General features: G+C 41.2%; 1 protein-coding gene across 1 annotated transcript in view; it reads left to right on the top strand.

Annotated features, from left to right (window-relative positions):
• dcc (DCC netrin 1 receptor) overlaps positions 1-11,837 on the top strand; it is a 239,903-nt gene extending 228,066 nt beyond the window's left edge. Inside the window, exon 29 of the mRNA XM_019258599.2 lies at positions 8,197-11,837. Coding sequence (XP_019114144.2) covers positions 8,197-8,286 — 90 coding nt within the window. The 3' untranslated portion in view covers positions 8,287-11,837. The remainder of the gene's footprint in view (positions 1-8,196) is intronic.
• The last annotated feature ends 1,566 nt before the right edge of the window (positions 11,838-13,403 follow it).

The raw sequence follows: 13,403 nt of genomic DNA, 5'->3' as shown, positions 1-13,403 counted from the left end.
ACTCATGTTAAGTTGATGTAGATACACAGTGGATATCGGCTCTGTCCTCCAAACAAGGAAACACCAAGCTCAGCACAACAGATGCTGGTGATTATAATGTTCAGAGCCTACAGGTGGATGCTGGTGGAGGTAGGGCTTCTGACATGTCATGTGAGCAGCAGCAGCAGCAGCAGAAAGTGACAGCATAGCTTTCAGGCGAGCTGTGTGGCAGCAAAAGAGTGAGCAGAGCTCTGACACCTTTAGCACACTGCTATATGAAATGGGTGTGTTGGATAAACTTTATGTCGCAGTGAGAAGAGAAGTATTTTTTACATTGCACCATTTGTGGAGACGGACCCAGATGGTGCAGACATCATTGGACCATTTAGTAAATTGTCTAAAAGACAGAGTTTGTGTCTTTATTTATCCACTGTCAAATGTAAAACGTGAATAAAGCACGAACTGCAGCCATCAGATACTGTAACTTCTTCAATAAAATCTGCTGTTTTTACATTAGGCCAGTCTCTAATTGAAGGAGCAGAGACACAGATGAGGAAAGAGGAACAGGAAGAGAAGAAGAAGAGAGGCACGTGAGGGGGGAAACATAGGAAATGATGAAAAGCTGATGTGCAGACTGGAATATTGGAAAGGAGAGGAGGAGGCTGAAGAGCAGGAGAGATAGGTGTGAGAAAGAAAAGTGTAGATGGTAGGATGGAGGGATGCTATAGGAAGAAGAAGGATGGAGGGAGAGAGAAGAGACAGAAGAGAAGAAGAGAGACAGGTGGCGAAAAAACGTGGGGAAAAGATGAGGAAGCAGATGTGCAGACTGGAATATTGGAAAAAGAAGAGAAGAGGAGGAGGAGACGAAGGTGGGGATAGATAGATATATGGGTGGATGGAGAAGGGGAGTGGGAGGTGAGGGTGAAGGAATAGATGGGCCGGCTGATTGAGAAGAGGAGTGAGGAGAGGAGGGAGGGGGAAGCAGAGGATGAGAGGATGACAAGCGGGGAGATAAACAGTGGAAGAGGATGTGGAGGGGACGATGGACAGTGGGACTTAAATATTCATATGTGATGTGACAGGGGGAGGCGTCGCCAAGGCAACAAGAAGAAAAGAGATGACCGACGAGAGAAGGAGAGCAGAGGAGAGAGAAGGGGACTTAACAAGGAGAGGAGAGGAGGAGGCTGAAAAGCAGGAGAGGATAGGTGTGAGAAAGGAAAGGGTGGAGGGAGAAGAGGAGAAGCAGGAGTGTAGAATGTGAGGAGGGCAGGGGGAGACGGTAGCCATAACAACGGGGGAGAGGGATGCTTTGGGAGGGAAAGACAATGAGAGGGGAGGAAGAGGAGAGAGAGAAGTAGTTGGAAGTGTAGACGAGAGGAAATAAAGGAGGGAAGAGAGAGATACAGAGGATGAGAGGAGGAGGAAATGTGAGACAAAGAAAATCAGGAGAGGAGCAATAAAAATGACGAGGATGAGGAGTGGAGTAAATGAGCTGGAAGGATGGTGGAGAGGAGAGAGGGAGGATGTTAAAGGTCAGCAGGTCTTTCTCTTCGTCTGCTCTTCTATCTCTATAATTGATCTAGCCTTTTCCTATCACCCCTTGGCCTATCTATCACACACACAAACACACACACACACACACACAGCTAGTTAAAACATAATGATGTTTTGATTATGTTGTCACATCAGTGAGTTCTGTTAAAGTAGCACAGTGAGACAGCGTGGATATGTGGATGAAATGTTAGACTTCTCTTTAACCCTCTAGACCCCACAGCACCCCGGAGCAGCCTTCATTTCAAGTCTGATCTGAATTGTAGATCATTTAAGTTGTCATCAATAAGTGCAACCAGAAACATGCATAATGATGTTGATAACTATGATTTTTTTTTCACCGGTTTCCACTCTAAAAGTCTAACCCCCGCATTCCACCGGGTGCGGATATGCTGCCGTTCAAGTCAGTGTATCAAACTCTGCCGTTCAGGAGCGTCCCAGAAGTGGGCCTCCGCTTGGCTCCACATTACATACGCGGCTGTTCTATTTTTGACGGATGCTGCGAACAGCCCGTGTCAATTTCCACAGAGCACCTCAAGCTGACAGGAAGCCAGACACAGAAACAGCATAAATAAAATACCCCGTGCAAACTGCCGGTCGTAAAAACATAGAAATTAACTACATAGCATATTTACACATGTAAAAGCATATTTAGAAGAACATACACCAGGAAAATGACCAAATCTGAGCAAGTAAACAAAGTCTGGGGTTTGAAGTCGCGTAGAGGATGGACCAAAATAGCGTTGCACCCGCAACGTGACAGAGACGTGCCTGGTGAGGTTTGGGGCTAAGGATGGCACTGGCCACGAAGCGTCACGAGTTTACAATCTAATAGAAGCTGTCAGATTGTGTTAATAAGGAGATTCTGACGCACCATGCATGGTGGAAAGACACAAAGACAATTGTGAGCTCAAGTGTTTTGCTCATATCTCATCACATAGGCAGGGAGGACTGACTGGTTCTTGTTTATGAGTTTTCCACATAGATTTGGAAATCTTTTCTCATATAAGAAAAGTTGCCAAAGACACAACCCACTATCACATTACTGGATTGCTTGAAATTTCATCACATAATCAGCGTAAATAAACAACAGGACTCACCCGGTTCTCACTGCCCATACGGAGTTTTCTGTTTTCTGGGGAGGACTGACCGGGTTGTGGTGACTCTTACACATATAAATTACATGCTTTTTTTCATGTACCTGTGCAAATACAACATAATTGGTATCAAATCTAAGAGGAAGTTGTGTTATTTAAAATAAAAACAACTTCTGATTGTCAGTTTTTGAGATGGAGCTGTTCTCTGTTAAGAATTCAAGAATTCTGCTGTCGTCTAAAGGGTTAAAAACATCTGTTAAAAACAGGGATATAGTTTTTTTTTATTTGTTTAAATGTGCAGTCATTCTCCTTACTGCATCAAAACAAACCTCAAACAGGAGGAGGCATCTTTTCGGGATTATTTAAAGCGGTGGATGAATCCACATTTCGTTTACTCCAGTGAGTGTTTTTGTCAGCAGGACGGTGTGTGTGTGGGATGGAGCCAAAATAAACTGGTGTGTGTGTTTATGGTAATGAAGGCACATGTAACCCAGTGCAACAGTGTAGAAACTGGAAACTTCTGAACCAAACTTCAGATTCCAAACATCTGTTTTATTCTCTGTGTGAGGAGGTAGGACGGAGTGCCCTCTACACTCTCCACCTCTCTCCTCTGTCTCCTCTGTGCGAGTGTTTGTTCCTGCTCTCAGTCTGGTCTGAACAGCAGGTCGGAGGTTCACACACATACAATATGCATCAGCTGACCTTAAACCCCCAAACACCACCATGTCCTCTGACTCTTTATGCTTTCAGTCAGAGTTTCACCGTCTGAGAGCTCGCTTGTGAAGTATCGACTTTTTGACAAGGGTAGGGTCAGCTTTGAAAGATGAGGAAATGACATCAACATTTCCTGCCGCGGATTGAAATCAGAAAAGTATGTTTGTTAGCTACTCGTCACGACTGCTCCTTCACTTTGATTTGTTCGTGTTCCTCAGTTTTGCGCCACTGTCACTGTTCAGTCCATGCTCTGGCCTCTTTAAGGAACTCTCCAATCGGCGGTTTACAACCTGTCCACCAGCGACTCTAGTCTAGTCCATCAGCTAACCATATACCAGACACTTTTCCCCAGTCGTTTGCCACATCACTTTTTGAATTTGACAAATCTACATATTTAAGATATTTATGTATCTAAGAAGTAAAACAATTACATGCAGTAATGAAAATACACCACTTGGTTGCATCGCAAGCTGTAACAGAATAACTAAAATTAGAGTTAGTATCGACACATTAAACATTTGAGATTTAACAACTAATGTTTTATAAATGTATGTATGACTATATGTATATGTGGAGAAACATCAGTTCCAAAGTTAGTAGTATTTATGCAGTTTGAAATTACTAAATGAAAAATATATGATTATGCTCAATTTTGTGTCTCCTCTGAATCTCTCAGTAGTAGGAGATATTTAACAGTTTACCCCCGACTCGCTGGAGTTTATAGGAGTGTCATTTCGTTTGCAGGTTTTTGGTCATAAATCGAAGTATTTGATGCATAGAAATCTTGAACTGACTTTGGTTACTTTGAAAACACAGTGGGAATCCGTGGCCGAAAACCTTGAGACTTGTAAACACAGTTTTCAGGTTTATCTGTGTCAGTGTGAAACAGTCTACATGTGCTCTTCTCATTTCGCTGTGTTGGGGTTGAATCTCTGACGGATTAGAAGAGCAAGAATCCAGGTCAGCAGGCTGTCAGAGATAACAGGATATCAGAGAGAAACATGGAGCATCGATGAGCGTTTTATACCACTGATGAAGCGTTTACTGACTCAGTGAAACTCTGCTGTTACGGGTCAACAAATGAGATCAGGAGGTCACTGGGTTTTTGTGGAGGTATTATACACCGTTATGGTTTTTATAGAAGCCTTTTTGTCTGTGGAAAGTGGAAAATACCTGGCAGTGTAGGGCTTCTAGATGAGCTTTTATGGTCTCAGAGTGAAGGTCAAATGTTTCGACTGTGTGTATTACACAGATAAAGGACAACTGTGGTTGTGCTTTTTATTCCTTTGAATCTCCACAGTGCTTTATATTCTGTGGAGAGATGTATGTCACCTGTTGAAAGGCTTCACTGAAGAATTTGAAACGTAATTACACAGAAACTGTCAAGGAAATGTGGTTAATGTTAAATGAAACAAAGATCTGTAATAAACAAGGCTGTGGATTGCAGAAAGATACAGCAGCAACCACATAAACCGTAGTGCCTTAGATTCAATGACACTGGCATTGCCAAAACATGGAATAGAAGAGCATTACTCAGTGAATATATCATTGGTTTACCACCAAATTTAGGATGACAGTACAGGACCACATCCTGGATGTGTGTACAAAAATTGGGGATACTGAACAATGATGAGCGACTGAGAGTAGGAGTGTCCACATCTTGTTGGATTTGCACTGAATGGAGGATACAGAGCACATCCAGTGCTAGTGTGCTGTATTCTGTGTGGTTTGGGAAACTGTTCAAATGACACAGAACAAACCAATAATAAGACAATATTAAAAATGATTTCTAAAAATGTCTTGGCACCAATGTGGTGTAAAAAAGAACAAACAAAAAAAACAGATGGAATTACTCAGGCAGGAGCAGGTAGATATGAAAGTCCTTAAAGGGAACATATTTTGAAAAAATCACATCTTCAGCTCTTCTACACTAATATTTTTGAATGCGCTAACAGCAATTTAGTGTCTCGTATCAGCTTTATTTGCTCCGTGAAGCACACTAACGTAACGGCAGTAGTTTGTTAGTTGAACGTCTGTCTGGGGCCGCATGTTTTCAGGGTCTGACTCTGGTTCAAACGTAAAGTTACAACGGTACATGTTCTCCGGCAGCCATGTTTCTCCCATTGTTCAAGCTCAACTGTCAGCTCATTAGCATTTAAAAGGACAGACACTAAAACCTGCCATCTGAGCACTGTGAACACTGCAAGTGTTACCGACAGGACACACAGAGGACTGCTGTGCTTAATCCATGAGGAATTTTGACCAAAGAACTTCACAGACATGTTATTAAGACACCTGGGAACTGCGTGAACAGTAAAAAAAAAGGAAAAGGGGTATAAAAAGAGATAAAAACAGGAAGAAAAACAGGCATGTATCTGGACCTAATACATGAATAAAAGAAAGTAAAGAAATCACTCTAAAACATGTTGTAAAAATGTATTTCAAACAGTTTTTCACTGACTGTTGTTAGCTGGTAAACTGGCCGCTTGCTGGTGTTACTGCATCCTGTCGTGACTGAGCCTCACTGATGTTTTTAAATGGAGGCAATCTAAAAATCCATATATGACTGGAGGGGGAGTTGTCCTGAGGTAGAAAGTGGTCGAAAAGCTGATCCAATGTGGCTCTGTCTGGTCAGGTTAAAAGCTTTAACTGGACCAGACTAATCTCTAGATATTCTCCAGCTCCAGCTGCTGGACATAATAGATTTATTAGTTTGTGTCGATTTGTGTGTGCATGTGAAGTTTTCCTTTATCATGTTTACAGTACTTGCATTTACCAACAGTGCTTTAGTAATTGACTTTTCACAGGGTCAGGACATTATAATGAAGGACTTGTACATTGTATACAGTGCTAATGCAGTAACAATACAGGTAGATGTTGTGCACAAACACCAACTTGCAATTTGAGTGTGAGAAATATATCTGCTGAGCCTGTATTGTTTTTCCACAGTATGTTGAATATGTATTTTTTCCAACTGTAAAGACAAACTCTGCATGAAGGCCACGCTCAATATAACACACTGAGAGTGTGTGTACGGGAGAGCTGTGCACTTGACTGTCACGCACAGAGATGGAGGCACTTAAAGCCAGCCCACTCAGAGGTGACAGTTTGTACAGCTGGACTAAGCATGCCATTACACGGCGATCACAGAGTCTCTGCAGGATTAACGTGCAGCCATTCACACTGCGAGTGTGTCCTGTCCTTTAAAACACTTGCAGACAAGTGACAGCAGCAATTTCAACATGGTTGATGTGGTGGACTTGGAGGCAAGCTGTTCTCTAATCTGATGTGGCACAGTTTGAGAACGTGGATATTATTACTATAAATATAAATATATAAATGCTCAACTTTGCATTCCTGTTGATCATTTTTATCTGTTTTGTCAACAGACTTGCTGCAGAGATTTTAAATTTGCTCCTGATAGATAATCCATCAAATCCAGTCAACATAAAGTCATCTTTTATTTTATTCACTTATAAGTGTAGATAGAAAAGTCTGCGTAGCATTGCCAGGCAACAATGACTGAACTCGACAGAAATAAGACCAGTCATGATGTTCATTATGATGGATTGGGTATCTGCAGGTATCTCCAAGTAAGTAATGGTCAGAAAATCTTGTAATGATAGACTACTTTAGTATAATATTTACTTTAGGAGGCACAAAAGAGGTAGTTAGAGACCAACCGGCAATTCTGAGATTTCTTTCAAAACATATCAAATATGTTGAAAATAGTTGCTGAAAACATGTGAAAAGACTTTAAATGATATATTACTGAAATGTGGAGTTAGAGGTTCAAACAGGTTTTCACCAGTTTTCAGTCCAGGATTTTAATGGGCGGTCCTTAAAGGGTGGCTCGATGACACGCTTAGGCCACCCTGAGCATACCCCTGCACCCCTAACACTGTATTGGTATAAGAGACTTTAGCAAGTTAGCATCTGTGGTCTGCATCTACATTTTCTAATTCTAATGTCAGTGCATGTAACCTCAGACTCTTGTTTTCTGTGCAAAGTCCAGAGTAAAATACACTGGTAATGGGACATGGGACATCTTTTATATGCACCAGCAGCTTGTAGCTATGACACAGAATGAATATATGTAGTCATATCTGGGTTTAGGTGTGTTGGTAATGGCACACACAGGCCGAGAGACAGCTCCCTGGGTGGGTGTAACCACCTGCTGCAAGTGCACCGGTACCAAAGGATCCTTTATTAACTACTCAACGTGATGCATCACGTCACTTGGGTGTCCAAAGAACAGTAACTAATGATTAAGTAATCAGTAATGAATGAGTCTTTTCTTCTGGTCTATGGTCACTTCTGTGGATTTTTTTCTCTGATGTTTGTGTCAGTGGATCAGTTTGTGGATCAGGAATTGGGGCAACTGTGGCTCAGGTGGTGAAGCAGGTTGACTGGCAATCAGTGTCAAAATGTCTTTGGGCAAGATGCTGAACCCCAAATTGCTTCCAAATTGTGCCGTTGATGGTGATTGTGTGTATGTGTGTGCATGGGTAAACCCATGAGCACCTTGCCTGGCAGCTTCTGCCGTCAATGTATATATCTGTTTGTGCATTGGTGCATGTCAAATGTGTTGTAAAAGTGCTTTCAGTGGTCGGTAGACCAGAAAAAGTGCTATATAAATAGTCCATTTAAAATAAAACACAGGTGCTGTGAACTGCAGTTTGGACTTGAACTCAAAGGAAGTAAACCTGAAAAACTGTTCCTGTTGCAAGAAAAGCACTTGTGTCATCACACCATTATGGGCACTGACCACAGCTGCTTACAACAGAGTAAAATACTATAAACCACTATAAGCTCATGGTCATGTAAGCTGATCTGCTTTCCTTGAATCTTTCAGGTTTACGAGCAGGACGACCTTTCGGAGCAGATGGCCAGTCTAGAAGGGCTGATGAAGCAGCTCAACGCCATTACCGGCTCCGCCTTCTAACCTCTGACCCCGGCCCAGCCCAGCCCTCAGCCATGGTCCAGTATGGAACCCTTCTTCATGCCTTGATGTCACCTGCTGTCCATTCGCAAAGGGCGACAACATGTCAATCTGGGTTTGAAGACACCTGTGTGGAATCAGACCTCCATCTGTGCTGGGTTGAGTTTGTTTGGTTTCTACTGGTCTCAGCCAATGTCTACTGTGGTGGGACCGGGATTGGATAGAAGGGAATTAAGGATAAACACTACAGCAGCACATCATCAACCCCAAGAACAGGACAAGGGTGGAGGGGCTACTTTAGGAGTTCAGACTGAAACCCCTCTAGATTCTACAACCTCAAACACAAAACTAGAAAACCCAATGCCTAGCGCCTTGACTTAATGACACAGGAAGATGGGATTATCACAAAAAAAGTTCTAATATCCCTCCTGTTTCTCTTTGTGGTATTTATTAGCATCCTCTTCCGCTGAGTTATCTACCACTCAGTTACTGTGACTGTACCTCACTTATTTTTCATGATTGCTGTTGGAAGTATTCCTTTTGTCTTTCAGTTTTTGTTTCGGTATTCCACCTTTGTGCAGTCACAGGATGTGTATGTGGTTTGAAAATGCTACCAGAACATACAGTAACAAATAGAAAACACATCCTCAGCCACCAAAGTTCCACCAAAATGTTCTGTTCTGTCCCTGGATTTAAGGTTGCCTGTTGTGGCAACACAGTGTGATCCTCTGTGGCATTTCTTTTATTCTCCTTCTATTTTTACTCGATGTCTTTCTTTTGGTGTGATTTCATTGGACCAACCATCGCCCATAACCCATGCAGCCCTTCCACCTCTGGACCCTGAGGTTTAAAAAATAAAGGGATGAAAGAAACACATAAGAGAACTTACTAGATCAGTCGGATCATCTGTGTCTAGATCCAGCAGACTCTACTCTTATAGGACTGTATAGAAATCTCTATAGACACCCACAGTCTGTTGCTGCTCTTGACCAAGCCTTTACTCTCCCTAACCCAGACAAAATATTTACCTACAAGGACTAGTGTTGTTGCCAAATTCTCATCTTTAAAAGCTTTCTGTAGCCTCCTTTGTTTTTGCTACTTGTTCAAGTTTGTCTCGGTCCGAAACCTGAACTGGAAGTTGGTTGCAAAGCATTGAGATGATCTGTATGTAACAAATGTTACAAGAAATCTGGTTTGGATTGGCAGAACCTATCCTGAACAAAGGTTGACCTTGGATGGCATGTGCTAAATTGGTCCTCTTAAGAATTGGGTTTTAAGGTGCAAACTCCTTGTCTACAATTTGGCATGTGCCACAGGATGTTTGTTGCCCAGCATTGGGCATGAATGATGGGCCACATGAAGAATGGCCACACTCTGCAAAATGGAGAAAAGTTGAGGGAGGACTGTGTTGGCTTTTGGGATACCGGCTTATGTGTTCACAAAATATAGAACAGAACACAAGTCATAGTCGCAAGATTCTATGATCACGGAAACATTCTGTTTTCTTGAGAAACAAAAACAGTAAGATTAAGATCATGAAGTCAGGATCTTGAGAAAAATGGGTCTAATAATAATTAATGTCTGGCGAACGAATGGGAATTTGGCATCAGTGTGATGAAGAGTCAGTAGTTAAGGCAGTGTTACAGCAACAGGATATTATTGAGATTAGAGATGGTTCATCATGATAAGGAGAATGTCTACCATGATCATGTTTTTTGTTCTTGTTTTTGTTTTTTCCACACTGCTGTTTCAGTGTGTGTGTTTGACTGAAGGTGAGTGTGTTGTCTTCAGGCCTGTGTTTGTCGAGTCCACATTTATTTTTCATGAGATAAACACACATGTACCTCTGTCGACCTTGATCGCCCACATGGGAAAATTGCAAAACCGCCAGCTTCACTTTGAGTTTACTTCAGGGCGTTCCGTTTTTTATACAAAAACAAGAAGAAAAAAAAAGTAACAAAAACATGAACACAAATAATGCATATTCCACAAAGTATATTTTTACATTCGCCGTCCTATCAGAGCTGTGTGTTTGTTTTAAATCAGGGTTTGTGTTGTTTTCTTTGACACACTTTCAGACTACTCTGAGGTTATGAGCCACCATGTAAACTGATAACCTACAGCCTTTGAACGCATCCAAAAAGTGACATTTTATTCAGAAATGTTAACTGTCATGCACATTTCTTTTTGTTCAGTTGTTTTATATACTTCAAAAGGTGGAACAGGGAAAGTGTTTGCAGTGAAAGGATGACCTCTGTAATGTGAGGTCATCACAGAGAGCATCCTCCTTTCAGTTCTTCAAAATCAACATGACTTTTATTGACCATGGAAAGAAAATTTGAAGAATTAGTGTCAGAATTAATGGGTTCTTAGCCGAGGTTACACTTGTGTGAAAGTGAAAGCAATTTAAGTGACTTGCTAATTAGGTCTTTTTTAATACAACCACAGAAATCCATTTTTATACCAACAGACCTGAATCAAGAGAGATATTAACTGGGAATAAATTGAGTTACCTCCTTCATTTTAACAAAGAAAAAAAGTTGACTTGAGTATGGGAGAAAACGACGTGGTGAATATATTTTTTGGAGTGTGCAGAAAGGCAGGAACTTAAAATGATAAATGATTCATTAATCATTCAGTATGTACCATATTTAACTGTGTCACCCCAGTCACCACATTGTAATTTTCAGACCTTTCTGTGATGAAAGAAAAAAGCCTGAGGGAGACAGAGAGAGTGGAGGCAGAGGAGGTGAATTGATATTCAGAGGTGGATTGTATGTGCACGCTAGGGCACGGAGGAATGAGGCCGGGAATTCATTATAACAACGTTTCAAATATTATGATTCAAGCTCACGCTCGCTGGGGTCGTTGCGGCAGTGGGGAGAAAAGTCCCGGAGACGGAGGGGATGGAAAGTTAACGTTTCTGCAGAACGAGAGCGGGGATGAAAGGTGAGCGAGCGCAGGCAGGCAGGCGGTGTGGGGATCAAACTCATCAGCGTGTTCTGGGAGATACATCCAGTCTGAGCCGAGCGCTTTCATTCTGCTGCGAGTGGCTGCGTCAGAAAGCAGAGCTGCAGACAGATGAATTCATCCAACACCGAAATCTGACTTCAACAGTAAATGCTAAATTAAATGGCATGTTGACACAAGACATTCCCTTTTTTACAGTGTCAAAAGAAGAAAGAAATATGAAAGCGGAGGAAATTATCATAGTTAAACAATCAGCCTGGGGGTATGAAATAATCCATCAGCTCTTAGATTGAGTTCTTCTTTCCTGGCAGCCATTTGTTATTTGAAAATTAACTTGCAGAGACTTCAAAGACTAAAGGATTTGGAAAAAAGGTCTTAGAACAAACTTTAACACTCTGATGTCTGCCACAACGGTTCTATCAATTGCCTGAATCCCAGAGAGTTAAAGATATATCACATGATCGTGTTGTGCAGCTGACAGCAGGCACTATTTCCAAAAAATCTTCTTCTTTGTGAGTTCGACATCTTGTTTCTTTTTACGTTGTTTGGCACTTGAAAGTGGAAGTAAATGCCAAAAGGAGGGTTGGAAAAGTTAGTGAAAGAAAACTGTGACAAAGTGGAAACAGACTTAGTGAATAAATCTTGATGTATGTGAAGCATGAGAATTAAATCTCCACCCAAACTTCTACAACATCAGATCAGTGTAGAGCAGTGAGGATATTTTATGGATTTTTTTTTTTTTATTTGTTCTACATTTGGAGGGAATCCTGATGATAGCTGACCACAGCGATTGCTGAGAGTTATTGTTTCTGAGTTCTTCACAGTCCACTCTGTGGTTCATAACTGATCCAAATCAGACCGGGTCCAATTTTTATTCATATTTCTATTGGAAGTGTGACAATATATGTATTGTCTCTCTGTCAGCATTGAAATGAATGGATGCACATTGCGTCCACGTCTCTGTAATTTAAATGATCTGAAAATAATGGCTGCCTGGAAGGCGTAAAATGAATCTAAAACCTGGCGGAGGAGAACAAAAGCTAAAACAGGAAGTGGAGGTTGGGTAGAGTTACGTCACCAAGCAGTGCAGTTATTAGTATCTAAAACATGTTAAGACAGCTGATCAAATGAGTCATTGGATGCCATTTCCATGCATGATTTGAACAGTGTGTAGGATTCAGTCGTATGTATCTGTGGAGTTGCTGAATGTAACCCCCTCACCTCACCATCTTTTCACTCGGGGTGAAAGAGAAAGATTCTGTGTCGAGCTTTTATCACAATTTCTTTATGAATTTTAGTTGCCGTTAAGATAAATGAAACGTGTCTTTACGTTTCAACTTAACATTATTTGTCTTTTTCTCTACTGAGCGACAGACACACATTAGATCTGCTAAATCTAGTGATGACATGGACTGTTCGGTACCTGAAATATCACAGAGCAGATCCACAAAACTGCAGGTGCGTCCAACAAAATGTCATTGAGTGAGTTGCAAAATTTCAGACAAATTTTCTGTCAGCTGGGTGACTAAAAATCAGAGTTATGAACTGAAACATGTTGTATCTGTGCCACTGATCAGATTTCTTAGCGGATCTTAAAATGAACGCTCATATATAAATATTTTTTTTAATTGATATGTCTTCTTCATAAGGGCGTGTCATTAATCGACTCATCTATGTCTGTATTCAAACCAATGAACACAGGTCAGCATCAGCCTGTAGCAGTTTCCGTACCCGCTTTTCATCACTAAAATGTCAGACTCATTTACTCTTTGGGAGAGAGTAAAAGTGTTTTTGCATATTTTAGGCCATTCATGAAGAAATGACTCATAACTCTTGTTAACTGAAAATTATTATGAGTCATACCAAAGTTCAGTTTTTCCTTTTCATACGGACACTAGTTTCTAAATCGACTTTGACTCGTTTTGAGAGCTTAAAGGAGCAGTGTGTTAGATTTAGTGGCATCTAGAAGGGTGGTGCCTGATTGCAACCTCCTCGCTTCACCTTCCTAGCATAGAGGACAGACTACAGTGACTATGTAAGGCCCTATCTGAAGCTTCTAGGCTACTGTAGAAATGGTGGTTCAGCATAATGGAATGTAGATATAAAAATCTGATTTTGAGGTAACAAAAAAAACATAAAGATTCTTATTT

Source organism: Larimichthys crocea, chromosome IV, assembly GCF_000972845.2.
Source record: "Larimichthys crocea isolate SSNF chromosome IV, L_crocea_2.0, whole genome shotgun sequence".
NCBI classification, from domain to species: Eukaryota; Metazoa; Chordata; class Actinopteri; family Sciaenidae; genus Larimichthys; species Larimichthys crocea.
This window is presented reverse-complemented; position numbering and strand designations above follow the sequence as displayed.